At 45.3% G+C, this 27,381-nt stretch overlaps 1 protein-coding gene across 1 annotated transcript; it reads left to right on the top strand.

Annotated features, from left to right (window-relative positions):
* Nucleotides 1–27,381, top strand: Drl-2 (tyrosine-protein kinase derailed 2). Its single transcript, XM_089261040.1, has 11 exons — nt 1–891; nt 8,674–9,624; nt 14,394–14,521; nt 14,586–14,823; nt 14,898–15,066; nt 15,142–15,299; nt 15,370–15,512; nt 25,598–26,019; nt 26,082–26,222; nt 26,289–26,585; nt 26,677–27,381. Exons 2-11 carry the CDS (start codon nt 9,495–9,497, stop codon nt 26,786–26,788), a joined length of 1,938 nt encoding a protein of 645 aa, XP_089117166.1. The 5' UTR covers nt 1–891; nt 8,674–9,494; the 3' UTR covers nt 26,789–27,381.

Here is a 27,381-nt window from a genome sequence, read left to right as displayed (position 1 = left end):
TGTTCGAACTGCATTTAGTCGCACACAGCTTTCCGGTAGAGTCAGTCGGAGTCGCGAAGCTAACGGGCAAGACTAAAACGAGCGTTGAACGCTGCCAACGAATCGCCGGCAGGACTCGCTTACAAAATTCGTAAAGTGACGAAGTGAACTCCGTCCAAGAAATACCAAATATTGTTCCTCGACCTTAACGAAATACCCAGAATATACATAAATAAACCAAGAAGTAAACCAACTCATTAAACCAAACGTGCAAAGGGCTAGAATCATCAGCTACAGCTACAGCTACAGCTCCAGCCTCAGCATCATTATCATTATCATTATCGTTGTCATCGGAATTATTGTTGTACGCGGTTAGCGGTTCGCCTCGCGCGTGCTGTGACAAACCAGCAGCGAGGACATTGAGCCCGCAAGTGTCGGTATACTACCCCGCTGCCCTCCGCTCGCTGTCCGCTGAAAAGAGCCATGTTGACAGGCTTAAATGGGCTTTTAAGCGCTTAAATTTCAAGGCGCTTTTCCTCTCATTACGCTCGCGCGCTCCCTCTCCACGCCTGTCAGCGTTTTGGCTGGTGTCCTGTGAAATGATATATTACACCCAAGCAAATAAAAGTGTTGCTCCAAAGTGCGAATACGCGCTCTCAGCCAAAAAGGATTAAGCATTTCGTGCCCGACACCGTCTCTCCGTGTGTAAGTGTGCGTGCGTATTCTCCGTGTGCGTGTTAACTGGCCATAAGGCCGCGCGTCTCTCTCGCATAGCCAATGAAAGGATTAAAGGCATAACATTTCATATCGGTTGACAGGCCACAGGACACACGGCGCACAGGCCACAGCAGGATACAGCAGCTTGGACAGAGGACGGATGCCTCTACGCCTAAGCTGATTGCGTTTTGATAAGTAAGCATTTAATGTGTTTTGCTAAACACATTTTTCCCTCAACACTCGAGCACCCACTTTTCACGAGTTCGGTCCTTACGAGTCCTGCTCGGGGAGCCAGCGCCAGCAGCCGTGACTAACTCGGTTCGAGACGGAACGTCAACAGACTAGACCCACTTCAAAGTGAAACTAAATAAATATTTTCACATTCAAGCATTGCCAGACATGTGGCTGGTCAGTACACTGAGCGAAACTGCGAGATGACAAACAGATGCTAACATAACTCGAAAAACTTTAAGCACTCACTCATACTTAAGCAGCTGCTTATAAATAAATTAAGTAAACAGTTTATGTTCAAGTGAAGCACTTACCCCTTATTTTTCGCTCAGTGTATGCCGGCCTGTGTGTGTGTGTGTGTGAAGTGTCTGTGTTAAGCGCTGACACTAATTGCAACGTGCGACAGATTAAAAGCTTCTGGCCAACTCTTCAAAGTAGGCAATCAAAGGCAAATTGAACGACAGCCCACAGCACGAGCACCCTGTAAAAAAAGAGCGTAAAAAGCGATTTAAGGGCTGAAGAGTTTATTGAAATGAAGCACATTAAAAAAACACGCTTAAATGTAGTTATTACTGTCTTTTAATGGTCTGGCGTAAAAAGTTGGCCATGCTCGCATATTACAGGCTAATTATCTTAATCTGCCCTAAAGTAAGCGAGTAAACTTCCATGGAGCTTACATGGGGAGATAGGCGTGTAGTGCTGTATCCTAGGGACTGAATCGAGTTGGTGGTTTCTTTTTTGGTGTACTTTACAGGGTAGACATACATATATACGAGTATTTTTGGGTAGCCTTTAAGCTATCACAGTAGGGATAGATACATCAGAATTGTTTACTCTTCCCCTCCAATTTACCTCCTAAACTCTATCTATTGTCTATCTATTTCCTCTCACATTATTCCTAGGATACCCTGGGATATATATTCAACATTCAGTCTCCCATTTCAAGCACTCTACAACAGGGTATTCAAGTCAATCTCATCTCTCATCTTGTACGTTTCTCAGAGTTACCTATCTGATCTCCAGCTCATCATAGCCCGCTCGTCCCGTTTTCTAGGGCACATAACTAATGTCTGCTCTCTATTTACAACAAGCGAAAGTAAATGGCCGCAAAATCCGTTCAAATCAAAAACATCCACAACAACAACAACTACTACAACAGCAACAACAACAACATCATCAGCAGCTTAAGAAAATGTCAAGTTATGCAAATCTTGCGCTGCGCTTGAGCAACTTTTTTGAATGGGGTCGGTCGGCCATGCCCCCAAACCCAGCCGTCGAACATTTGCGCACGCTATGCCACTATGCTGATGGAATGTCTAAGTGCTTGGCCAGGACACGCTGCCAAGCGGCCACATTAAATGGCCAAGCATAAGGGACAACAATGGGCGCCAGTGTCGAAGTGCAACAAAATGTTGCCCCGAAATGTATGCTACATTTTTCTCCTGCCCGCCTCCCTTTGTTGTGCTTTTATGGGTATTTCTTTCTTTTTTTTCTCCCATTTTTTGGGTAGTTTGGGGCAAGTGCTAAGTGGAGGGCTTTTGATTATGTGAGCAAGTTGAGAAATATGCATAGATTAGGCATGCTTTTAGCGCCCTACTTTATGAGGCGACTCGATGATTCAATTAGAGAGCAGCCGAGAGCAAACAATCGGGGATTCTAAATGGTAAGCTGGATCAATGGCCAAGAGTTTTTGATGTTACCACTCAAATCTGAATATTATATGATTTTAATAAGCATCATTGACAGCCATCGTAAATCAATGATTATTGCCAGCCATTGTAGCCGGGGAATTGGCCAAAGAACATTTCAAATTTCTTAAAATGGGTCGTTGAGTCGAGTTATTTCTTTTTATGGCACTTGCACAGATAAAAGCAACAGCCACACAGCCAGACCCAGTCGAGTCCGAGTCCGAGTCTGAGTGGGTGTGCCTGGTGACTGAGAGAGATGCCTAAATGTGTCATCGCTTAGCTGCGATTCTGTCACATTCTCTCTGGCTGCCAACAATAAATTTGCCACACATAAACATGAAAAATGGCCAGAGACAAGCTCGGGGCGTTCGAGTTATCAATAGGAGCACATAAAACATAATTTGAGATTGTTTTTCATCCCACATGGATGGCGGAGCTGACTTATATAGCTCGCTTTAAACTTTAAACAACTTTATGAAGCATATTCTTATTTTAGAGTTGAGTCTCTTTGATTTAAAGGACGCATAACAATTTATGGGAAATTGTTTTTATATCAAAATGGACTAAAAGGATGTCGTAGATTATAATTTGAACTCAGTAAAATTTATTTATATAATAAATTTGTATTTAAGATGAAATGCCTTTCTTTTTTTATTATTTCATTAAAATAATTGATTAATTTAATATTTTGTTTGATATATTGTTTTTTATTTTTATTTATTTTTTTATTTTTTTTTATTTTTTTTTTATTTTTATTTATTTATTTTTATTTATTTTTTTATTATTTTTATTTATTTTTTTATTATTTTTATTTATTTATTTTTATTTTTTAAATATTTTTTCTATTTATTAAAATTAAGTTATATATACATTTTTTTATTACTTTTGATATATATTATTTTAAAAATGGAATTTATTAATAAGAGTTATACTATATAATATATATTTACATTTTTTTAAGTTATTAAACTAATATTTAATTAAACTTAATTTCTTATGTTTAATATAAATAATCGGATTTAATTTTTTAAAGGATATATTTTATTAATACTTTCAATATATTTTATATACTTCTAAAAAATATAAAAAAATTAAATTTTTTTAAATATATTTAATTAATAAATTCAATATTTTTTTAAATTTCTAAAAATTTTGATTAATTTCTTTATATACATATTTATTTATTTTTATATATACTTTATATACTTTTTTTATATACTTCTAAAAATTATTAATAAATTTAATTTTTTAAAATATATATTTACTTAATAAATTCAATTTTTTTTATTTCTAAAGAGTTCAATTAATTTCTTTATATATATATTTATTTATATTATTATATTTCTCTATTTTACTTGATTGCTTTTCCCATATTTACATCATTTTTAAATTATTTTATTATTTTCAATTAAATTTAATGAATGATATATAACTTTAATTATGAAAACCATATACTGTATCCATATTAATTTCGTGGCAGCGCGGACAATTGAAGCTCAACGTGAATTGTTCGTTGTTCATTGAAAATTGCACAAATTGTCAATTATATCGCAACAAATTACACTGCCACAAATTCAGCTCACGCAGAGCTACCGGGTCACGCCCAGCGCACCGCCTCCTGTGGCCCCTCCGGGCAGACTCAACCACCGTTTCGGGCCACAGCCTTTATTAGTGTCCATGGAGTTGCGATATTTAGTGCACACGACAAATTGTCTGCCCAGCTCATGCCGCTCTGGGTTGCATATGCTCTATGCTGGTATATATAGTACTATATGTATATCCATGTCAAGACCAATTGCCTCTATCTCCCTCTCCCTCTCTCTCTCTCTCGCTCGCTCTCTCTCTCTCTCTCTCTCCCTCTCTCTTTCGCCTTTGCCTAGTGAAGCGCAGCGCCGAAATGTTACAAAATCGCACAAATGGCTTGCACCACATCCCCTCTTCATTTGCGTTTGCCTACCCGTAAAGCCCATTACCCATTGCCCAGTGCCCTCGCCCCAAATGTAAATTAATTGCCTGTACAAATTAGCCAACTCGGCGAACATTTCGAACATTTTGTACATTTTGTACATTTTGGACATTAGGCCCAGGCGCACCAAATGCTGGCATAAATGGGCAAACTCTCCCTAATTTCCCCATACGAAATAATTGGACAATCACCAGCAAAAATAATTGCCATCGAAATGCTCAACTAGCATATACCCTGACTTTAATATTAAGTGAGCCTTAATGAGGAATATATATATTTTTTGTGTTATTTTATTTATATTATTTATTTAAGAGGAGAATGTGAAAGTAGGAAAATCAAGCTTTTGCCTTAAACATATAAATATATATTTATTGTGTTTTAAATTTGGATTAATCTACTCTGGGAGCTGACAATAGAAATGGACAGATTGAGCAGATACATCAGAATCTCTTACTCTTTCTCTGCAATTTATCTCTAAATTGTATATATGGCCAATCACTTTCCCCTCACAGTATTCCTAGGCTTTATATACAACATCCAGTCTCCCATTTGAAGCACTCTACATCAGGGTATTCAAGTAAATTCTATCTCTCATCTTGTACATCTGGTTTATATGATTATTAGATTTCCATCATTTAAGTTATGATTCGCATAATCTTAGCTCATGAACTCAAATGATTATTAGAATTCAATCATGTAAGTAATGATTCGTATAATCTTAACTCATCTTGCATTCCAATGCAAATAAGACGAAGCTTTAATGTGCTTTCCCCTATAAAGCTTTGCTCTATAAGTACATATTGAATAATGAACACTGCGCTATTCTATTCCAATTCTATTCCTATAATATCCTGGCGAATCGAGCTCAAAGCTCAAGCTGTAATCCAGCTGTATGCACAGTTTAATATTATACTTAAGCTTTACAAGAATGAGCTTTAATGAACTTGAGCTCACACTTCATAAAGAAATTGACTTACTGATATTATACTCATACGATCATATACCCTATCTAAGCCACTCTCCACCTTTCGCACACACTCACTCACATTTGCTCATTGTCAGGTAAACAGATGCAAATGTCGCTCGTTATTTTTAATCAGCTATCAAAATGTAAAGCTGCTAAATTCATCCGAAACATTGTCGAAAGGCAACCGAACAACATTTGCCATTTCATTCCAATTTTAATATTGCGCGCAACAGCAATTCTTTTCACGTCAAATATTTAATGAAGTCGCGCATATACGATAGAGACCCAGACCACGACCCCAACTAAAAACCCATTTGGCACATTTGACTTTTAGCTTGTTTGTATTTAGTTTGTGTGTTTGTGTGTGTGTTTGTGTGTGTGTTTGTGTCTGTGTGTGCTTTGTGCATATTGAAATTTGTTGTTCGAGTCGCATTAAAGTTAATGAGGAAATTGCTCGAACAGGAATTCAGTGGTCATTTCATTGGGGGCAGGGCAAATGGAGGGCAACTATTTGCCAAAACGTTGCTGTAGGCCAAATTCATTGAAATTGTACTTTATTTACGAACGTGAAAAGCTTCAAATTACTCAAATGCCTGAATTTCGGATTTTTATTTGCCATTTTTATGAGAAAGCTTAATAGCCAAGGCAATGAGATAGATACTTCTCTGTCATTTTCAAGTGAATTGAAATCTGAATCAGAATCTGTTACCAGTTTATCATCAACAACAACAACAGCAACGCTTGAAGCTTCCCCAATCCCCAGAGTTTTGTGTCTGCAATTGAAGCAAAAGCAAATGCCTCGCGGCTCTTGGCAACATTGGCACAGCAATTGGAATGAGTCTAGAAATGAGAAATGGAAGTGGATGGGGATGGGGATGGGGATGGGAATGGGGATGCCAAATGGGAAACGGGAGCTAGCTGCCTGCCTTGGCTGCCATTTAAAGTCGCCAAATGATGGCAGGGAAACAGCGGCAAACAGAGCTGAGCAGAGGGACCCCCCGAGCAGGAGACGTAAGGGTGGCCACACGGAGTGGGGCGTCGGCAATTGAAACAACAACGAGGCGGAAATAAAATATTAACTTTGCTTAACTCAAACTCACGATTCAATTAAGAAGCGAAAGCCATTTTATAATTGAAATGAGTTTGCCTGCCTCACTGCCTGCCACGCCTGCCACGCTTGCCACGCCTGCAGGCGTCTGCCCCATCAAATGAACGATAAGGAACAGGCAAACGGCTGTGGCATAGACCAAAGCCAAACAATAAAGAACATCAATAAATATTACGAGCAACAAAAATTAGCGAAAAGGGAAGCCTACGTAGATAATAATAATGGCAGCAGCAGCAGCAGCAGCAGCAGCAGGAGTTGGGGGTGGGGGGACGAGCAGAAAATGAAAGATGATTATTCATTAGACGGCAAATTATGTAATTGAAAAGTTTTTTGTCACAACTGCCAGGACTCACATCATCATCAGCAGCCGCAGCCGCAGCCGCAGTCGCAGCCGAAGACAAAGCGCGTCGCATAATTTGTCACCGTAGCTAGTGGGCGGATGGGGAAGGTGTGGCAGCTGTGTCTAGGCGTGGATACCCAGACTGATGATGCGTGTGACTAAGCAGAAAATTTTCAGCATTGACTCCCCAGCTCGGCGACAGACAACTCGCTGTCCCCAGTTGGCAGAGAAACAGCTCCCCTTTCCCCCGCTCGCTCCCTCTTATCCTTCCTTTTGATTATGATTGAGTTGACGTCGTTAATATGTTATCGATGATGATTCGGGACACTCCGAGCTCCTCCTCGACTCGGAGGGTCTCTGCTGTGTCTCTCAGTGCGAGTCTCTGCCACGCGCTCACGACTTGGCGGCTTCAGCAGCTCGAGTGATGAGGCGCGCTGCCTGGCAGCCTGACTGCTTGGCTGGTTGGCTGCTGGCTGTTTGTCTGCTGCTCCATTTAAATCAGTTACATTGCTCGCAATGTCAACACAAATACACACAAGAGACACACACACACACACACTCACACACATGTACCTTCATTTTGTTATTTGTCTTTTGAATTATTAATGAATCTGCTGAATGGCATCGACTTCAGCTTGTGGCAGGGATCTGAGCTGCAGTTGACGTCGTGATGATACGGATCTTAATCAAGTGAGTCGTCGCTCGGCCTTTCCCCGCGGCTTTGGCTTTCATCGCAGTTAAGTTTAATTAAAGCTCTGGCATTCTGTTCTGCATTCCACATTCCACGGCTGCATTGCTGCCACGCCCACAACTGGCTTGACCGCGCACTGCAAAACTCTCAGCACTTTTCGTTGGCAAGCAGAGGCAACAAAGTTTTCTGATTTCGATTTTTATTGCGGCCAAAAACCGAGCAACTATTCCCAATATGCAGCCATGGAGATTGCAAGGGGTGGCAGGAGCAGGCAGCAGACATAAGAAAAGGGGAATAGAGAGAGGGGCTGAAAGTGCAAGCAGGTGGAACTGGAGGTCGGTTTCTTGGCAACAATTTCATTTTGGAGGCACTTGACTGCTGCACCCACTCTGCCTCCTCCCTCCTCCCTCGTCCGTCTCTCTTCACTTTCCACTCACATTTCCATTTCCATGCCAACTCTTGACTTTCCACCTGGCCGAATGTTTTGATTTTGGTTCTAACTGCACCTGGAGTTCCCTTCGTATGGCTACACACGCAAGCAGCAGAAGCAGGAGGGACGAGGGGAGAGTCAACTGAACCACTTGAACCACAAAATCCACACAAACATTTCTGCAACGCAAAACTTTTTCCTACTTCCCTCCTTCTCCTTCTCCTTCTCCCCCTCTGCATAATTTAAAATATTAACACGAATTTATTAAAACACCAGTCGAAGCAACTCGTGTGACTTTTAATCAGCAGAGGATACGCCACCTACCACTCCTCCTCCTCCTTCTCCTCTTCTCCACAAGTTCCCTATGTGCGTTTCTGTAAGCTGTTAATCTTTTTTCAACTTTGTAATTACTTTTGCAGGCAGAAACTTTCTTTGAGCAGCACATTCTGAAATTATTTTTGAAACAAACAACAAAGCCACTCAACCACAGCACCACACACTCTCCCCACTGTCACCGACCACTCGACTCCTAACTAAATCACTTTCTATTCAACAGGACGCAGCAGCTGGCCAGCCGGACAACCAGTGGAGCAGACGACACAAAAAGGCCACCAGGACAAGCCAAGCTGGACTAAGAGGACAGCCCGGACACATGCTCGACACCAGCAACTGCCATTGCCACTGGCTACTGACCAACGGGCGAGACGTTGCCAACGTGACGAGCTAAGCCACCAGCAGGAGTAGCAGGAGCAGCAGTTGGTCAAGAGAGAAGCAGCCACAGAAGAGGGCAGAAGCTGGCCAATAAAAAAGCTAACGAAATTCAGAGTCAGATGCGAAAATGCTGATGGCGCTTGCAGTCGACAGCCGAATTCAGCAACAACAACAGACGCAACCGCAACAAAAACAAAACTGGAAAAGTTGAACGGGGACAGAGGCTGCAGCGGCTGAAAAGTTCCAAAATTTACCAGACACAAATTTCGTAGAGCTCTGCTCGGCGTCGCTCGTCGCTCGTCGCTTTGTGGTTGCATCCGGAACTGTTAGCAGCAGTTGCCGTAGTCGCAGCCGTAGCCGTAGCCGGAATTTGATTTTAATGCATCTTTTAGAGCCGCGTCGCCTGTTTGCCAACTGGCAGCAACTGGTAACGGGCAACCAAATCACAGCTGAAAGGAAGAGTGAGTCTCGTCTGTGCCTGCGGAACGCTTCAATGATCACACATTGAAATTGGCTGCCACACAGCCAAAGGGGCGCTGCACTCCCCCTGAAATGAGCGCCAATTGGGGCGTCACATGCACTGACAAGTCATCAACTGCACACATCCCAGGCAGATAAGCATCTCCCGCAAAGCAACACTGACGAGAGCAACTTCCATTCCTCACCATGGCCTGCAGGAGCAGCCGCTGCCTGCTGCTGCAGCTCCTCTGGACAGCGCTGCACTCTTGGCAGTTGCCTTCGGTCAGCGGATATCTCAACATTTTCATCAGTCACCACGAAGTGATGAAGCTGATGGGTAAGTCTATAGATACATATATGCCCCACATATTGGGGGTGGCGCAATCTCATTTCGATTTCAAAATAATAGTCCAGACCAACTCAGAGCTCCGCCCCACTGATATGATTAATAGCCGAATGGCAAAGTGCGACAGGACAAATTCATTGCTCCTGAGCAGCAGGAGAAGCAAACAAAACAAGTTGAGGCGGGGGCTTAGGCACAGAGCACGTCGCAGTCATTAATAGTTCCGAAATAATTGTTGACCATGACGACGACGATATAGAAGAGGCAGAGGAAGAGAGAGACGCGGGGTTGGACGACCACAAAAGTTACGCGAAAACACGGAAGAAAACAAATCCACACAAATCGATTTCCGGCCGTGGACGGAGCCACCCTCGCACCTTTGCCACCCTGTTGACAGCTGCAAGTAGTCCGCCTCCTGCTCTCGCCTAGTTGCCCCACCCTCACCCTCCTCCTCCCCCTTTCTCTGCTAACGACTTCACAGTCCGGTGCGGCGCATTTTGTTGTTTGTTTTGCTGTTTTGCTCAACGCGAGGCCTCGTTATTGATGGCGCCAGCCATTCAAGTGGCTCCAGGTCGACCTTGTGCCAGGCCCAATCCCAGTCCCACTCCCCCAGCTCCTACCCAATTCATGTCCTCGAGAATAGTTACAGTAATAGGCATTCATTCGGCGTGCCAAGGCGGAATGACGTCGTGTTGCTTGCCTCTCGTTGATTAATGGTTCATGGCTCCAAAATGTGAGCCAAGGCGGTTCCTACGACTCTCTTACTCTGCCTCCCTCCCTCTAGCCGAGAGTCCATCATTCATGCGTTGGCTGTGCACAGCATTTTCCGGCACTTAGCTGTAATTGGAGCAAAATGCTTCAATCTCATTATGCAGGCTCAATCGTACTCCCAGTCCTAGTCCTAGTCCTAGTCCTAGTCCTAGTCCAGTTCTCCGGCTAATCGCCAAATCACGGCACTTCAATTAGTTGAACAGCATAAAAATAATCCACACAAGTGCCACACGGATCCCAGATTGATGAATGGCCAAAGAACTTTGAGCTGCAGCTGTCGGCCACGTCACTGGGTCAGCTCCTCCAGCTCCTCCTCTCCAGCTCTCTCTCTCTCTCTCTCTCTCTCTCTCTTTATATCTCTCGTTTCTCTAGTTCACTCTGAGATTGCATTCGAGTTCGCTGAGCCATGCGCTGCTCGCCCTGGCAATTGACACTTTACAAAGCATGCGCTGGCCCCTCACCCCCCTCACGTCTTTGAATGCAAATCGGATTTCATTAGCGACAACTCAAAGAGTCTTCCACTTTGCTTGTTGCTCTTTGTAATTTCCTGTGAAATGCGCGATTCACACAGATTCCTTTTTTCACTCTTCCCCATCATCTTCCACTCCGCACCCCCTTCCGCATAGCTCGTTATGTTTTTAACGACCAGTTAACACCCCCTCCCTTGTAATATTTGCCACCCTCTGGGCCTGTTTTCCATTTCAAAATTAACAAGCAGCATGAAATCAAACAAACTGACCCGCCCAGCACGCTCCTCCCCACTTCCGCTTCCCACTCCTCCAACTGCGACATGCCATTGCATGATTTACTTCCCGGGCTCCTCATCTGCCCCTGCATGTGTCTCTATGGCTATTTGTTCAAGTGGAATGTGTGTAACGGCTGCATGACCCAGCTCCCGTTCCAGCTGCCGATTCTCTCCCTGTTCCCTGCTCCTCGTCCCTTATTCAGCATACGCATTTCTCGAATAACTTCACTGCCTGGCAGCTCCTTCATTGCGTGACTGTGATTGACGTGATGCATTCCCACAATAAAAATCGAGTACAGCATTCGCTCTGCTATTTCAAGCGCCGTCCCCTGCCTCTGCCTCTTCCCCTCCGACTCTCAATTTGTAAGTTTGTTCCATACAGCGAGCTGTAAACATGAGTTAAACGATTTCTTTTCTGACTGCTCCTAACTACACTGATGTATGTGTGTGTGTGTCTCGATTCGATGGAGAGACGACAACATTAAAATTAAATATTTTTTACGCTTTTGCTGAAGATTTTCCGCTCTGCCCTCCATTGCCTAGCGTCATCCCAGCAACGAACAGTTCTCGACCCACAGTTGCCAGCGACACCAGCTTCATATACCAGTCGGGGAGGGTTGCCCCACTTACCCACTTCACCTCCTCCTCCCTCCTGCTGTGCAAGGGTGCGTAAAAATGCAATTTCAACAAGTTTCACTTTGATGTGCACATTTCTTGAGAGCGAACAGGAACCCAAAGCCGAACAGGACTTGTTTCTAGGTCTAGAGCATGCTCCCACCTTTTTGGCTGAAAATTTCCCTTTAAATTAAAAGTTAATGCAAAAGAAAATTATTTTTAATGAATAGAAAACAGCCCGAAAATCGCCGCAATAATAAAGCAACCCTCGACCTTTTGCGCCCTCTCTCTCTCTCTCTCTCTCTCTCTATCTATCTGTATCTCTCTATAGAGCTGGGTCGATTCGAATTACTGCTGAGCAAGGCGAGAAAAGCGAAAAGAGAAGGCGTGAACAATTCTTAAACTGTGCCAATTAAACGTCCAGCTCGATTCTGATTCAAGGAGCGAATGCGAAGGCTATTCAGGGAGCTGCATTCATTGTAAAGGGATAAGCCCTGTCGAGGTGTCACCTAGACAGCAGAAGATGGGAGAGAGGAGAGATGAGATGATAATTTCAGGGAATGCTCGGCGTTGCACTGCTCAGCTAATGACACTAATTATCCTCTTAATCTTTTATGCAAATTGTGTGATGCCATTGTCAAAGCCAAGCCGAGGAGCCCTTCTGCCGATCCTTCCTCATCTCTCCCCATCCTCCTTCAACTCTGCGAGCGAGCGTCTGCGGTTGCAGCGTCACGTGTGTGTGGCGAAGCCATTCAGACAATCGCAGGTATTATAATTATGGTGGAGAGCCAGGCGACAGGGGGAACTATCTGGGACAAGGCACTGGGACGACTCCTGAACGAGCTAAAAACTTTGCAAAGCGACGGCAAAGTTGGCGCTGTGCAAGGCGCGTGATATGAAAGACGGCCAAAGTTCGAGTGAAGAAGACTTGGACCCGTAACCAAGTTGGCTCTCCTTTTTATCTCCACTTGCAGAACGAAGAGGATCCCACGAAAATTTAAGTCGTTTCAGGCAGTAGCTTAAATTCGCCCAAGAGGCCAATCGAAAAGCTGAAAGTCTCTTTGAGAGTGAATCACATTTGTATCCAATCAGAGCTGAATTAATTAAGCCAGAACAAGTGCATTTCCTCCCCCTTTCCCTTTGTGGTTGAACAAGGTGTACTTCCCACTCTGATAGCACCTTGTCTAACCTCCCGTCATTGTTTTCCTAGGACTCAGCTCGAACTAAGTGACATTGTCCTTTTCGTGTGTTTGTGCATTTTTAATGCGAGCCACTTTGAGGTTATGTTTGTGTTTTTCGTCTCGTCTGTGGCGCATTTCCCAAAATGGATGAATAAAGAGGGATCAAAGTAGAGTCAATTGCAGTCCCTCTTCTCTCTCCTCACCTCTTCTCTTTTTCTGTGCAGTTTGCCAACGAAAACCGGAAAATGTAAAGGAAAAGTAGCACACTTCGGCTGCCTGGAGGATAGTCAGCGGGGTGCATAACAATTTCGAATTCAAAAACAAAATGAAACTGTGAAGGAAAACGGCGTAAGAACTGGGGAAGTTCTTAGACGAGTAGTGAATAGAAGGAAGCTAACGAAAAATGCTTTTTCTTGTTCTATAATTGGATTTGAAATTGTTTTAAGAACACAGAGTGCGCTGTGCTCCTTTCTCTTCTAAATGCACGCACATACGCGCTTCTTTCCTTCTCCTCCTGCCCCTGCCCTGCCTTGGCCTCTACCGGAAACGCAACACTCAACATCCGGCACAGACGCATAGTCAAAAGATGAATGGCAAACTTAGAAGCAGGAGGAGGAGGTGAGGAGGAGGGCTGGTAGTCAAGTTAAGGAGAGTAAACAGCATTTGCGACTTTCAATGCAAAGCAAGGCCTGATCCCAGGAAGTAAATGATGCAACATAAGATGATGATGCAGAGGCAGAGACAACAATGAAAGCGGATGAAGAAATTTAATTTCACGTCTTTTTAACTTGAACAGCTCGTCTTTCACAGCCAATAGAGTGAGGGACGGCGGCTTGGAGCTTCCAGGGTCGGGGTCAGAGATTAGGACGTTCCCGAAGCTAGTTAAAGTTACACAAAGCGAATCATGAAGATGAGTCGGTCGCTGTCTCGCCTGGTCTCGTCTCGAATCGAGTTAGACAACACTTGACACCTTTTAATATCTCGCCCCATCCCCACGCAAATCCCTTCGTTCTCTTCGTTCCCCTCGGGTGTCTGTCGCGCACCATTTGAGGCAGAAATCGAGAGCGAGAACCAATTGACGCCCTTTGCATTGTCGCCTGCTGGTGACGGATTCGATTTCGATTATTATTGTGTCTTGGTTTTTGTTTACCGAACTTCGCTCACCCACCGCTCACAACCTGCCAACTTCCACCCCCTTGCATCGTCGAGGAAATCAATTTCCGTTGAAGTTGAAAGGTATATGGAGCGGGAGGGTGGAGAACGAGAGAGCCATCAACTGCGAGGAAAGTAAACAGAGAATGCACAAAGTTTGCACAGCAGTAGAAAATCCCGGGAAGGGACTCGAAGGGAAACTGTAACAAAGCAAATTGTGAAATAAACTTTCTCTTTATAGCTGCAATGCATCGGAAACCTAATCTCATCTTCACTATGCTCTTTACTCTCATTCATAGGGCTGGAGGCGGATTTGTTCTACGTGCACGAGGGAGCCATTAACACATACGCGATGCACTTCACCGTTCCCGTCCCGGCAGATGTGCACGAGCTGGAGTTCTCCTGGCAGAGTCTCATCAGCTACCCGGTAAGCCACCTACCCACCTTGAAAATTTGATTTGCACTCCATTAACTGGCCAACTCACTGACAGCTGCGCTATACAATCAGCATCGAGTACGCCACTGACCAGGACGCACTGGGCACGCCCACGCTCAGCATTCCCCACAAGGGCGTAGTGCCGCAGGAGATCGAGTCGTTCCTGGTGTACCTCCCGTGCACGGGAAACGTGAGCCTCCAACTGCCGGTCAATGTCAACATGGTGGTACAAGGACCTCCCCGGTTCAACGACACCCGACTCCACTTCAAGCGCAACAAGATCTGTGCCAAGGGTAAGCTCCCAATCGTCTGCCATTACCAATTGTCATTCGCTTATATCTCCCTTCCATTACCATAACTATTCCAGGCATCTCGCCGGAGCCGAATCAGTCTCCTGCGCCTGCTCACGCCCCTTCCCAGGGACCGGCTCTGATGAGCGCCGCTGCCTGTGCCTTGGGCCTAGTCCTGGCCGTAGGCCTTGTGGCCAGCATGATGTATGTTCGGGCTCGCAAGCAGCTGCGCCAGGATTCGCTGCAGTAAGTCTGATTGATTGGCACATCAATTTAATTATCTAGCTAACTGTTAACCCTTCATTCTCATTTAATGCTCAGCACCAGCTTCACTACGGCGGGTTATGGCAGCCATCAGAACGTGTTCATCCGCCTTGATCCCCTCGGACGACCGCCGAGTGCCACCGGCTCCTATGCGACCATTGCCAGCCTCAACAAGTATCCAACGGAGACCAAAAAGTCCTGCAGCATATTCGACCGTAAGTTTTGGCCCTCTTCAATAATCCCCTTCCCTTTTCATCGACCTTCGAACTATTCATTTCCCTACAGGCTTCCGCAGCTCACCCACGCCCACACCCTACGCCACCGCTCTGCTGCCCATGGGCGACCAGGCCGGCGAGACCATTTACTCGAAACCAGAATCGGTATGTCCCTCGAGGATTTCCTACTACGCCTCCTCGCAGCTAACCCAGGTGAGTCCCAATCTCCATCTGATTCTGTGGCCACATGAATTACCTCCAAGGGGGTTGCATCGAGCCACCAACTGCCCCCAGGCAAATCAATGCCTTTGATATGTTGCGACACGTGCCAGCCACAAATGGATATGAATCCCGTTGATGTTCGCTCGCTCGCTCGGTTGCCTAGGCCACCATATCCACTCCGCTACCACAGCAGACCAGACGATTGCTCCCAAGGCAGCAGCAACGTCTGCGTCCACATCCACATACAAATCCCGACTCGAGCCACCTTTCCACGTCGATAAAAATTAAATTCTAATTTATATTTACGAGCTGATAAAGCTCCCGAAGTGCGTTAAACTCGAAACAAGAGCCATTCATAAATATGGGACTCTCTCTCTCCCTTCCACCCAGCAGGCAGCCAATCTGCCAGGCTGCCAGCTCTAGTTGTGTTCAGTGGGGTTGTTTGGGGTTGGGGCAAGTTTTGCCTGGCACTCACGTAGCCCCACACACACTCGAAGCAGACGAAAATTATGTAGATACGCGCTCTATGTGTGAGCAGAGAGTCGCTGTGGAGAAGCGTGTGAGTCTGTTTAGATAAGCGGAAGGTGCTTCCGACTGTGCTTGCTCGTCCCTTTGTTTTTCTTCCAGTTGAGCTCTCGCTGGGTGCAAATTGGCAAACTAAGTTTAAACTAACCAAAAGCCGCAGATGAATCCCTGTGAGGCAGCCATCAAACCTTAAGAATTATCTATTGCGAGTCCCCTCGAATTAATTTAACGAGACCCCAACGAAACTTTTTTGCCTCCTCGGTTTCTCTTTTTATGTATTCTGTTCTTGGAATCCCTCTGACATTTTAGCTTCTTGGCCTTGGCAAATCTGTCGCAAATTAGAATAAATTATTTAGCAGCTTCTTCTTTGCCTTTTCTCTTGCAAAATCAGGCAGCGTTTACATTTTTCCTAGACAACAAAGTGTGGCGCCTCTTCCCTCACTCCGTCGCCATTCCCATGATTGTTTGGGCCATTTTCGTCACCATCTCGAGACGCCATTTCCATCGACGCATAATTAAATATTCGATTTCCATGGAGACTCCTTTGGATTTTTATTTGCTGCTTATTCCTCAACATTCCTCCAACGGTTCCTGGCCTCTGCTATTCGCCCAAACGATTTCTGTTTGTTTAGACTTCAATTTCATCCTCATTATGGCAACCGTTTCGAGCCATTTGACTGGGGAGCAGCTCGGCACTCGCCTCGCACACACATGGTGTCTCTCTCCTCGCATGGATATCTGGCATATCTGGATGTCTGGGATAATGCACAGCACCAAGAGTCATATCCATTTGCCGCTATCTACTGCCAAGGGAGAGGGCGGGGCATTAAGTGAATTTATACAAAAGTGAAGCCCCAAAATTGCATATGGCTCTTGTGTATAAGGAGCGGGGGCTGTGGGTGAAGGGAGTGTTTGCCATAATTATTGCTGTTCTCTTGTTATATCCCCAAACCACACTCAGACAAGTGTCTGTGAAGCACTGGGCAAAGGGAATAGGCGAGGGGGCTGGCGAGCTAGGAGCGACGCACTCATTTAGTCAAACAATTATATCCAAGTGCACACACACACACACACACACACACACACACATACATACACACACACACACACACACACTGAAATGTTGTCGGCTCTGATCTGCTCACTTGTGTGGAAATATCTCATTTGTGTGGGGCTCCTTTGCCAACAGCATGCCTCTCGCTACCCCTTCCTCTCTCCCCACCCCCAGTGACTCCCTTTTGATTCCATTAAATCAGTCTATAAATGTTGGCCAAATTGCTTTAATGTTCAGCGAAAGTTTAGCTAACGACTGCGGGGACTAACGTACAACAATTACAGCCCAAGCCAGAGGGACGAGGGGTAAACAACAATAAAAACAGCAGCGAGAAGAAGAAGCAGAAGAAGAAGCGAGACTACAGCTGCTGAAACATGACTTTGTGCTTGTTTAGAAACACTTGCAAAATATTATTGCAACAGCAACAACAAAGACTCTCAATAGGAGAGGGAGAAGGGAGAAGCGAAAGGGAAAGGGGAACACTGACTGAGGGGAGTCAAAGCAGGAGCTCGCTGCTAGGATAGCTGCACACGCGGCAACAGACATAGAAAGGCATTAGGATATTGGATCAGGACTAAGCTCAAGTGGTTTAGGGAAGAGGGATCAAAGAGGGAGAGAGAGAGAGGATAGCATAAGTGGCTGCTGCGGTTGAAGATGTCGAGAGCAAGCACCAGAAGAAGGGTTAACTAGAAGGCAGCAACAGAGTCAGCTCCAGCTCCAAGCCCCGCCTCGCATTCGAATGGCATCATTTGAGCGAGGCGAAGTTGTAAGAGTGCGTGAGGCAGAGAAGCGGAAGATAGGAGAAGCAAGGCAAAGTTGGAAATTAATTTCCATGGAGCACGCCCTGGCTAGAGTATTTTATGGAGATTACGAAGATTCGTGCAACCTGAACAGGTGCTAATTAAAAATGTTGTCGTCGCCCCATTAAAGAAATTTGTAAATCAACCTGCAAATGACGCGCGCAGCATGCGAAAAGCTAAGCCTAGGCACATGCCAAGTCGAATGTGGGAAGGGGTAAGTCCAAGGCCCCCACTTTGGGGTAAGCAGAGCCACTGGGTGTGCGGCACGTACGCCCTTAATGGATTTTTCACTGTTGTTCTTTTGATTAAAACGCATTATTTACATTTGCGACAAAGCCCGAGGCCAGCTGGAGGGGTATATGGAGATGATTTAATATGCGACGAGGCTTAAGTCTTGTCGGATGAAGGGAACCACCAGTGACGGCACTCGCTCTCGGCAAAGGTTGACAAATTGCGCAACTGTCAGTTGATTTTTGTTCACATTTTTTTTGCATATCTTTGGCTTTGCTTTTTACCAGCAATTCTTCTTTGCTGCTGCCTGGCCCTGCCAGGGACTTGGCTCTATTCTTCTGCAGGCGAGTGCCAAACTATGGCGAATGCCTTTGTCTGCCATTACACTATTGATTGCTTCCTGTCAGCCGCAGAAAGAGACAAACGGAAGTCGGCAACGGATGTTGCCTTTGTTGCCCGTTGTCTGTTGCCTGTTGCCTGTTGCCAGCTGCCTGTTGCCCGGTTACTCAGTTACCCAGACAGACAGGGAGAGAGAGAGAGTGAGAGAGAGAGAGAGAGAGAAGTGTTTCGGCTGTCCGACATGGGCTTTATGTGGGATTTTGGTCAGTTGCAGACTGTGTCGGAGGCCTTTGCGGTTTTCACACCACCCACACTTGGCCAGACAACGAACGAATGGGTAGGCAATGCGATAAGATGGATGCGTTGGCTGTTGCTCTCGGCTGATTTCATTGTGGTCAGTTTGCGTTGACCACCTGAGCCACTGACTGAAAAGGGATACGTAGACAAGTCGAAAGAGATTGAGAGAAAAGTCGCGAAACGTGGCTCAATGATGCATTGGCATCCGTTGACAGCAATAACTCTGGCTTACAATCTCACTTAAGCTGTGGGACGAGAGTAAAAGAGCCGTAAATAAGAGCAGAGTGCAAAGCCTTAAAGCACATTTTATACTCGACTTTCAAATCGGATTTGTCCAAGCATTTCTGTAGTGTGACTAGGAATTTAAGATAAATATATTTAGTTAAAATTTATTGAATATTAAAAGCTCTGCTTGCATTATTTATGTACCTCCCATAAGCAAGACACCTTGAGTAGATTCCCTCCATTGAAATATTCATGTCTTTTGTGTAAGAAATTTTCAATTACGCAATTTACTCAGGCACATTTTAGATAACATTCAAACGAATTTGAACAAAATTATGCTTTTACGCTATCCACACCACAATTGAATAGCAATCCCCAGCTGCTCAGTGATGGGCGTGACCAATGGCACGCGATGCCTAATTGAAAGCCAATTACCTGTAATTAGATATGTGTGTGGGTGTGGGGGTGTGGTGGTGTGGGTGTGTGTAGGTGGCAAAGTGGGTTAATTAGGCGGCGGCTTTAATTAGGCCCGAAAGGCCTTTCGTTGCCTTTAATTATGCATTAGATGCTTAAGACCACAACAAAGGGAGCTCAAAAAGTTGCCAAGCTACCATTAAATACTAAAGTATATACGAAAGGGGGAGCGCGAGGCAAGGCGAGTAACTCATCAAATTGCCATGCATCAAATCGATCAGGCATAAATCAAACGAAAATTCAAATTAGTTTCACTGCCAATTAGAAAATCATTTCGTTCCCTGTCACTCCCTCTCTCTCTCTCTTTCTAACCAGCAGACAAATGCGAAATTAATTCGAGTTTGCATAAGAAAGAGACTGAGAGAATGAAAAAACTTAAAATTCCCAGGCTCAATCCAAGGAGCTTTCGAATAGGAATCCAGTCAAAGGGCAGGTAGGCCAACCCGTCAGGTAAATTGAAATATAATTGAGCTACGGAGCCAAGTCTCTTGCTGGCTTGGGCACAGAGTTCGCTTTTATCAACTGACTAATTTCAGTTCATTAAGATGCCTGACTCGTCGCTCGTCACGTCTAATGCCAAGGTGACAGCTCGTATACGTAATTTCTACCTCTGCCTCTGTCCACCCCCTGCTGGCAGCATTGCCTCTGGCAATTGTGTTCAACTGCAGCAGCAACAACAATTTTCTAGCAAGCTAAAACAATTTCAAGAATGCACAGTGGTGCGCTGGAGGGTGTTGAAGTGTGCACAGTGGGGTTGCTCAGTGAATTTGAAATTTGACTAGGGTTGCTCCTTAATTCGAGTTTAATATGTGTCGCCGAGCAAGCCTTGGCCCACACATACCATAGAACCCCTGCGGCTCAGACCCTAATCATAGAGTTTATAAGAAAAGTATTTTTTTCCATTATATGAATGAGCAAAGGATATAAATAATTTAATATGGATTTCGAAATTTTGGAGTTCTTAAAGTTAGCTACAGAATTTCAATTGAAAAATACTTTAAATTCAACTACAACTACTAGTATACAAAAAATGCTAAAAATATACCAAATACAATCTGCTGCCTAAGCCAACTACTTCACATCAAATCAACAGCAATTAAATATGCTTTAGTTTATTTTCTTCTTTTTTTACGCACTCTCGTGTCACTGTGCTTGTCACTGCTGTCGCCATTGTTTGTTGTTGTTGTTGTTGCTGTTGCTGGCTAAAAGTTTCAGCTGCATTTTGGTTGCAACACGAAATGTTGGCAAAATTGTCATCAAGCGTTTTTAATTACGAACCAGTTGCGAGGGAGCGCCACTCAACGTTGTGGTTGTGCAGAGGCAGGAAGTGTGCTTGTGTGTGTGTGTGTGTGTGTGTGTGTGTAGTAGAGTGTGTATGTGTGTGGGCAGCCATAGAGCTGCAAGTGACATAAACAAATCAGACGCCTGTCAAGTGTGTGAGCCGAAATTTGTGTATGTCTGCTTATGCACGTGTGTGTGTGTGTGTGTGTCTCGTGTGTGCTGTGTGTGTTGGTGTGGTGTACATGTCATTTGCAGACCAGCAGCTACGCTGCATAGCCAACCCCCTGACAAACGAAGCCACCCACCCCTCCGCTGCCTGCCGTGTTGTGTTGTCATTAGAAATGTCACAACAAAGCCAAACAGCTGCAAACCAAACGTCAACATGGCCAACGCTTTGAGTCACACTGCTGTTGCAGCGCCTGCTGCTACTCCTGCTGCTGCTGCTGCTGCTGTTGCTTCTGCTGCTGCTGCTGCTGCTGCTGCTGCTGCTACTACTACTGCTGCTGCTGCTGCTGCTGCTACTGCTGCTGCTAATCCTGCTACTGCTGCTACTCCTGCTGCTGCTGCTGCTCTTGCTGCTGCTGCTGCGGCAAGTCCTGCTGCTGCGGCAAGTCCTGCTGCTGCTGCTGCTACTCCTGCTGTTGCTGCTGCTGCTGCTGCTGCTGCTGCTCCTGTTGCTGCTGCTGCTGCTGCTCTTGCTGCTGCTGCGGCTATTCCTGCTGCTGCTTTTGCTGCTGCTGCTGCTGCTACTACTCCTGCTCTTGCTGCTGCTGCTGTTTTTTGGTGATGTGTTGCCAAGTGTCGCCTCTGTTGGCAACAATAACGCCCAGCCCACTCACCCACCCGGTCGCTGTTGCTCTGACACCCGAGCCACATCCAGTTTAAATTTGTGCAAATTTATACTAACAAGCAGTTGCCCCCCTCCCAAAAAGCCAACCCAACCCCTAGCTCTCTCTCTCACTCCCTCTTTGCTCTGCTATATTGCCCTGGGCTCATCTCGCCTCATCTGAGTGTCAATGCAAAGCGAGATGAGAGAACTGCGACTAGTCAGACAGTTGACAGCAAACGGATGTTTTCCAATTTTCAGTTTAAGCAATAAGAGACAACAGCAACAACAACAACAGCAACAGCAACTGCAGCAGCAAAAGCCATGGCAATATTGTCTATTTGACGTGCACTTTTAATATTTCTCACAAAAATAGCTTAGCTTTTTCCAGTCATTGAAGCTGACTATCTGTGGGCTTTTGCAGGTGCTGCAGCTGTTGCTGTTGCTGCTGCTGTTGCTCTGGTTGGCTTAATTCACTCTGATTCTTCTTCTTCCTCATCTGCTAACGCACATGCATGCAGTCGAAAGTGCTCCATTGACACACGAATTGGCATCAGTTGGCTATTTGATCGAAAACAAAGGGAATGCGATTCAGCTTAAATGTGCTTTTACCAAAACGAACTTCACCAGACTGAACCATGGCCAGAGCAACTCTCGGTTATTGGCTCGCATTTAATGAAGAAAAGGTCAAAGGATTCCAATTGCAATATTTGAATATGCTGATGTGGCTTATGCTTCAGAGCACATAAAGCTTGGACAGAAGGTGTACTCTAGCTCATCTGCGTAGTCAAGCTCTTTGATTGATTTGTGATGGGACGAAGGAGATTTGATAGTCACATAACTCCATCTAGAGTTTACACAAGTCTAGCTACATATATCATTCATTTGTTATTCACTTTCTTACACAGAGTATGATATTCCTTTATCATATGTCTATTCATAGTACGTTTCTACATAGAAACGCGCAGTCTTTTCAGCTATAAATACTGTATAGGATCAAGATATAGTTATAGATGAAACCAACTGGAAGCATTCCAACTCCTCTTAAGAAGTGCTAATCTAATTGTAGACAGTTCGTCTGCTTTGCTTCCTGCTCAGCCCCAAACGGCAATACGCGATTCCAATAGAAACAACAACACGCGCTGATGATGAGGATTGTGCATTTATCCAACGGTATCGCTAGAGAGTTTCACGTATGGCTCAGTCTCGCATAGATTAAAGTAAATGAGCAAGCCCAAACATGAATTTCCCATTCCGTCCATATATAATCAGATTAACCTAATACATCTGTAAAACAGACTTTACTTCTCTTCATTTTCCCTTCCCATTAGAACAACTCTACTCTAGTAGTTTCTCCTATAGTTCTTCTTAAAATCGCATAGAGCAGCACTTAAAGACCTTTTCCGCATTACCTTTCTAATTAAATTTAACACGCTTTTCGTGCCACTTTCATTTTCTGCATTGATTCAATTCACACAAAGTTTGCTGCATTATCCAACACTGCGTTTAATGTTAAGCTGCTTACATAAAATCTAATTACACTTGAACTCTGCTCATTAGGGGAGGCAACCTCTTCGCCCCGCCTAATGCTAAGAACAACAAAAGCCAATAAAAACACGCAAATTGATATATGTATGCACACACATATACATATACAACTATGTGTATATGTGGAATTTTAGCTTGTTTCTACAAGCCGAACAAGCAAAGGAAGTACCAGCCTCTCCCTCTCCCTCTCGCTCTCCCTTTGCCTCTCGCTCTGTCTTAGTTAGGGTCATAAAAGCGACGCCGGTGCAGCCCGCAGACACTTTTGTTGTGCCTGTCGGTGACATTGTTGCTTGTCGCTGTAGTACACAGCTCCTCCTCTCTCCATCTCTCTCTCTCTCTCTCTCTCTGCCTTTCTGTGTGTGTGTGTGTGAGGCGCTTTGCATGTCGTTGGGCCAGCTGGACGACAAGGATTTATCGCCAGCGTCGCATTCACGAGCAGCCGCTGACGAGGGGACCAGCGAGCGCGTTGATGAGCTTGAACCAGCGGACAGGACATACAGCAGGAGCAGCAGCAGGAGCAGCAGCAGCAGCAGCAGCAGGAGCAGCAACACCAACAGCAGTCGCACTCGCAGTAGCTAGAGTTGGAGCTTTGATGATGGAGTGCGATACTGTTGCGTTTTAATTGAATTTTCTTTGTGCGACAGCAACAACGAGCAGGAACAAATAAAATAAAGGACAACACAGCACAGACCAGAAGAGAGACAGACAGACAGACGGACGGACAGCAGAATAGACAGCCAGGGGCAGCCAGAAAAGGCAATAAAGGCAATAATGAATGAAATTCACTAACAATGGGCGAACAACTATTGTTTTTATTGCTGTCAAAGTTGCTGTTGCCCATCGCTGGTTTAACTCCCTCTGGCACTGCCATAGAGTGGACCACATGTAACGCCGGTGCTCCAAATAAAGCTGTTACTTTTAATAAACGAAAATTATTGGACAGTTGTCTCAGGTGGCTCGACCGTTATAGCCAACATTTATGTAAATTTTCCACACCAAATTAAGAAAGAAATGAAGAGATTTTTCTAGGAGTTTATTAGAGCAGCCGCCCCTAGCCCCCGAGCCCCCTAGAGCTCTCTAGGTACCCATGCAGCTCAACGGGCGGGTAAATGATTTTCGCTGTGTGAATTTTATGAAAATAAATGAGCTGCTGGCAATGGCTAAGGAGCTGCTTCTGCTCCTACTCCTGCTACTCCTGCTGCTGCTGTTCCTGCTGCTGCTACTGCTGTGTTGTCGCGCTATCTTCTTTATACATCTTGAGTGCCCGTCGTGCTCCCTATCCCTCCGTTTCCGACCGGGAAAAACGTTGTTTATACAACTCATCTCGCAATTTCCTACAGCTGCGCCCTTCATGCCTTCGTGCCGTGTTGTTGTTCGTGTTGGTCTAGGGCTTGGCTTCTGCTCCTCCGGCCTCCCTGGCCCCTAGTGGCTCCTGGCACAAGGCTATGCAAACATAATGCTCGACGAATTAAAGCTTTTTGCCAACCAATAAATTATTCATGCCGTAAGACAACTACGGCTTGTCCTGGCGGATACAGAGCTAGTCTTCCTCTATCCCCTCTCCTGTCGCTCCCCTCCCTTTGGTCCGTCTACCCACTACTTTGCCACTCCTCCCCGAGGGCCACACACAAATTATGGCGCAGCCAGCAAGCAGCAGGCAGCAGGCGTTTGATGGCGTTGGCAACGTCAACTGCCAGCCAGTTGGCAACATCAGCAGTTCCTTCAAGCGGAAACGGAACTCAATTCATTAAAATGAATGAACGAAGCGCAGCCAAGTGCATGACTAACGGTAAACGGATGCAAACTGAAAGATGCAAATCCGGTTGATGAAATTGCGTTTCCATTGAGTCCCCTCCATGTGTAATATCCAACTGTGAGACCCCAGCCCCAAGCTGCCCCCAGCTTCATCAATTGGCCCCCAAAAGAGTTTCGTTTTATATGATAATAGAAAACACTTTGAGCTCCTGCATGGGTTAAGGTTTTAGGGCATACAGCAGGTGAAAAGGTTTCGCTGGTAAATGTTATCTACGATTATAATATAATTAAGGCAAGCAAAGGGAAAGAGGGTTTTATTAGAACTCTCTATAAATCATTTCGATAAACCGCCTGGGAATCACAGAGAAATTCTCTTTAGGAACTTTTTTGCTAGCCCATGCAGGTAATCACAGACTCTACTCTACTTTACTCTACCAGACGGTTGTGGTGGAGCTTTCTCTAAGTCTATGTCTCTCTCTCTCTCTCTCTCTCTTTGCTATTTTGGGTAGTACACACCTATTGAACCCTTTCTTTAAATCGCAGATTCACTCCCTAAGAAAACATACCAGCACCCTCTCTTGAAGTTTTCTATACGTTGTTTCACAGACATTCCTGCTCAAAATTTAAGCCATGAACCCATAATTCCTTCCTTTAAGTATTTCTTATCTCATCCCCCCTCTCTCTCTCTCTCTCTCTCTCATTCTCATTCTCCCTTTTACAGCCCTGCAGCATGTCCACGCCAAAGAGCAGTCGTGGCAACGGCAGCGGCAGCCTCTTTGGTGGCATTGCCGGCATCACCGGCAGCACCATCACAGTAGCTAGTCACGGGCACGGCGATAAGACCAAGGAGCGTCTGCGCCGCATACCCAGCGTGCAGCCCGGCGCCTTGAGCTACGAGCAGCTGATTAAGGAGGGCACCTTTGGGCGCATCTATGCCGGCAAGCTGGGCGAGACGTGCGATGCCCTGGTAAAGACTGTCATCGACGGCGCCTCGCTGACGCAGGTGGCCTGCCTGCTGCAGGATGCCTCGCTGCTAATTGGCGTCAGCCATCAGCATATACTGGCGCCCCTGCTGGCCAACACCGAGCTGCCCGGCCCACCCGAGATCGCCTACCCCTATCCGTCCAAGGGCAACCTGAAGATGTAAGCTGCCCTGCGAAATTCTTTTGTCCAATGATTGCCTCTATGTTCCATGTGCCTTGCAGCTACTTGCAAAAGTCGAGGGAGTCGAGCACGGCGCTCAGCACCCGCCAGCTGGTCGAGTTTGGCTTGCACATTACCAAGGCCCTGGCCTACTTGCATTCCCTGGGAATCGTGCACAAGGATCTGGCCACACGCAATTGCTAGTAAGTAGCCCTCTACTAGAGGCGGGGCAGAGGATCTATATTAACCACCCTCACATTCCCACACAGCGTCGATGAGGAGTCATACGTCAAGATCTGCGATAGCGCACTCTCGCGCGATCTCTTCCCGGATGATTACGATTGCCTTGGCGACAATGAGAATCGTCCGCTCAAGTGGCTGTCGCTAGAGTCGCTGCAGAAGAAGATCTATACCACGCAGGGCGACGTCTGGTCTCTGGGCGTACTGTACTGGGAGCTGGTCACACTGGCCCAGATGCCGCACGAGGAGGTGGACATATTTGAGCTTACTAATTATTTGGCTGCCGGCTATCGTCTGGAGCAGCCCGTCAATTGCCCGGATGAATTGTGAGTAGCCTTTTAGCCAGTTTCATTGGGCAATTATGCAACCCTTTATCCAAACCCCAAACACCCCCGCCCCTCTCAATCACAAATGCAGCTTTACGGTAATGAACTGCTGCTGGCACTCGGAGCCCAAACAGCGTCCAACGCCCTCGCAGCTGTTGTCCTATCTGCAGGACTTTCACGTCGATTTGGGCATGTATATCTAAGCAACGCGATGATGATGACGAAGATGGCGATGACGATGATGATGAACTGACTAACTGATAAGCACTGCAGGCTAAGTATTCAATTGAATGAGGGAGATGGAGAATGAAAGAGAAAGAGAAAGAGATAGATTTACGATTTACGTGAGATAAATTAATTGAAAACTTTTACATTTTAAATGTGAGAATTGAATGTGAATTACCTGTTACCAAATTCTCTATGAATGTATATGTATATGAATGTATGTATGTATGTGAATATAGTATATAGCAATGCATTATATAAGTAAATGTTAAGGCGTCTAAGTGGCACAACAAAACCAATTAAGTCAATAACAACCCCCAGAGACAAAATGGCATTTGAGATGTGCTGTTCCCAGAAACGTTTTCTCCTTTAAGAGAAAGGCAATTGTATTTCGAAAAAGGATTTCCTGATAATTAAAGCAAATACATTTGCTGGAATGCAAGTGCTTAAGTACAGTTGAGCATTAAGTAGCTAGAAATTGAATACAGACAAGTACACAGGCTTACAAGGCATATACTATATGTATTTGTATATATAGATATACGTTTATCGATATTCACCTCGAGCACGA

Source organism: Drosophila navojoa, chromosome 5 (genome assembly GCF_054131105.1).
Source record: "Drosophila navojoa isolate 15081-1374.11 chromosome 5, UAZ_NAV_1.0, whole genome shotgun sequence".
NCBI classification, from domain to species: domain Eukaryota; kingdom Metazoa; phylum Arthropoda; class Insecta; order Diptera; family Drosophilidae; genus Drosophila; species Drosophila navojoa.
Note: the sequence above shows the minus strand (reverse complement) of the source record. Positions and strands in the feature narration are given on the sequence as shown.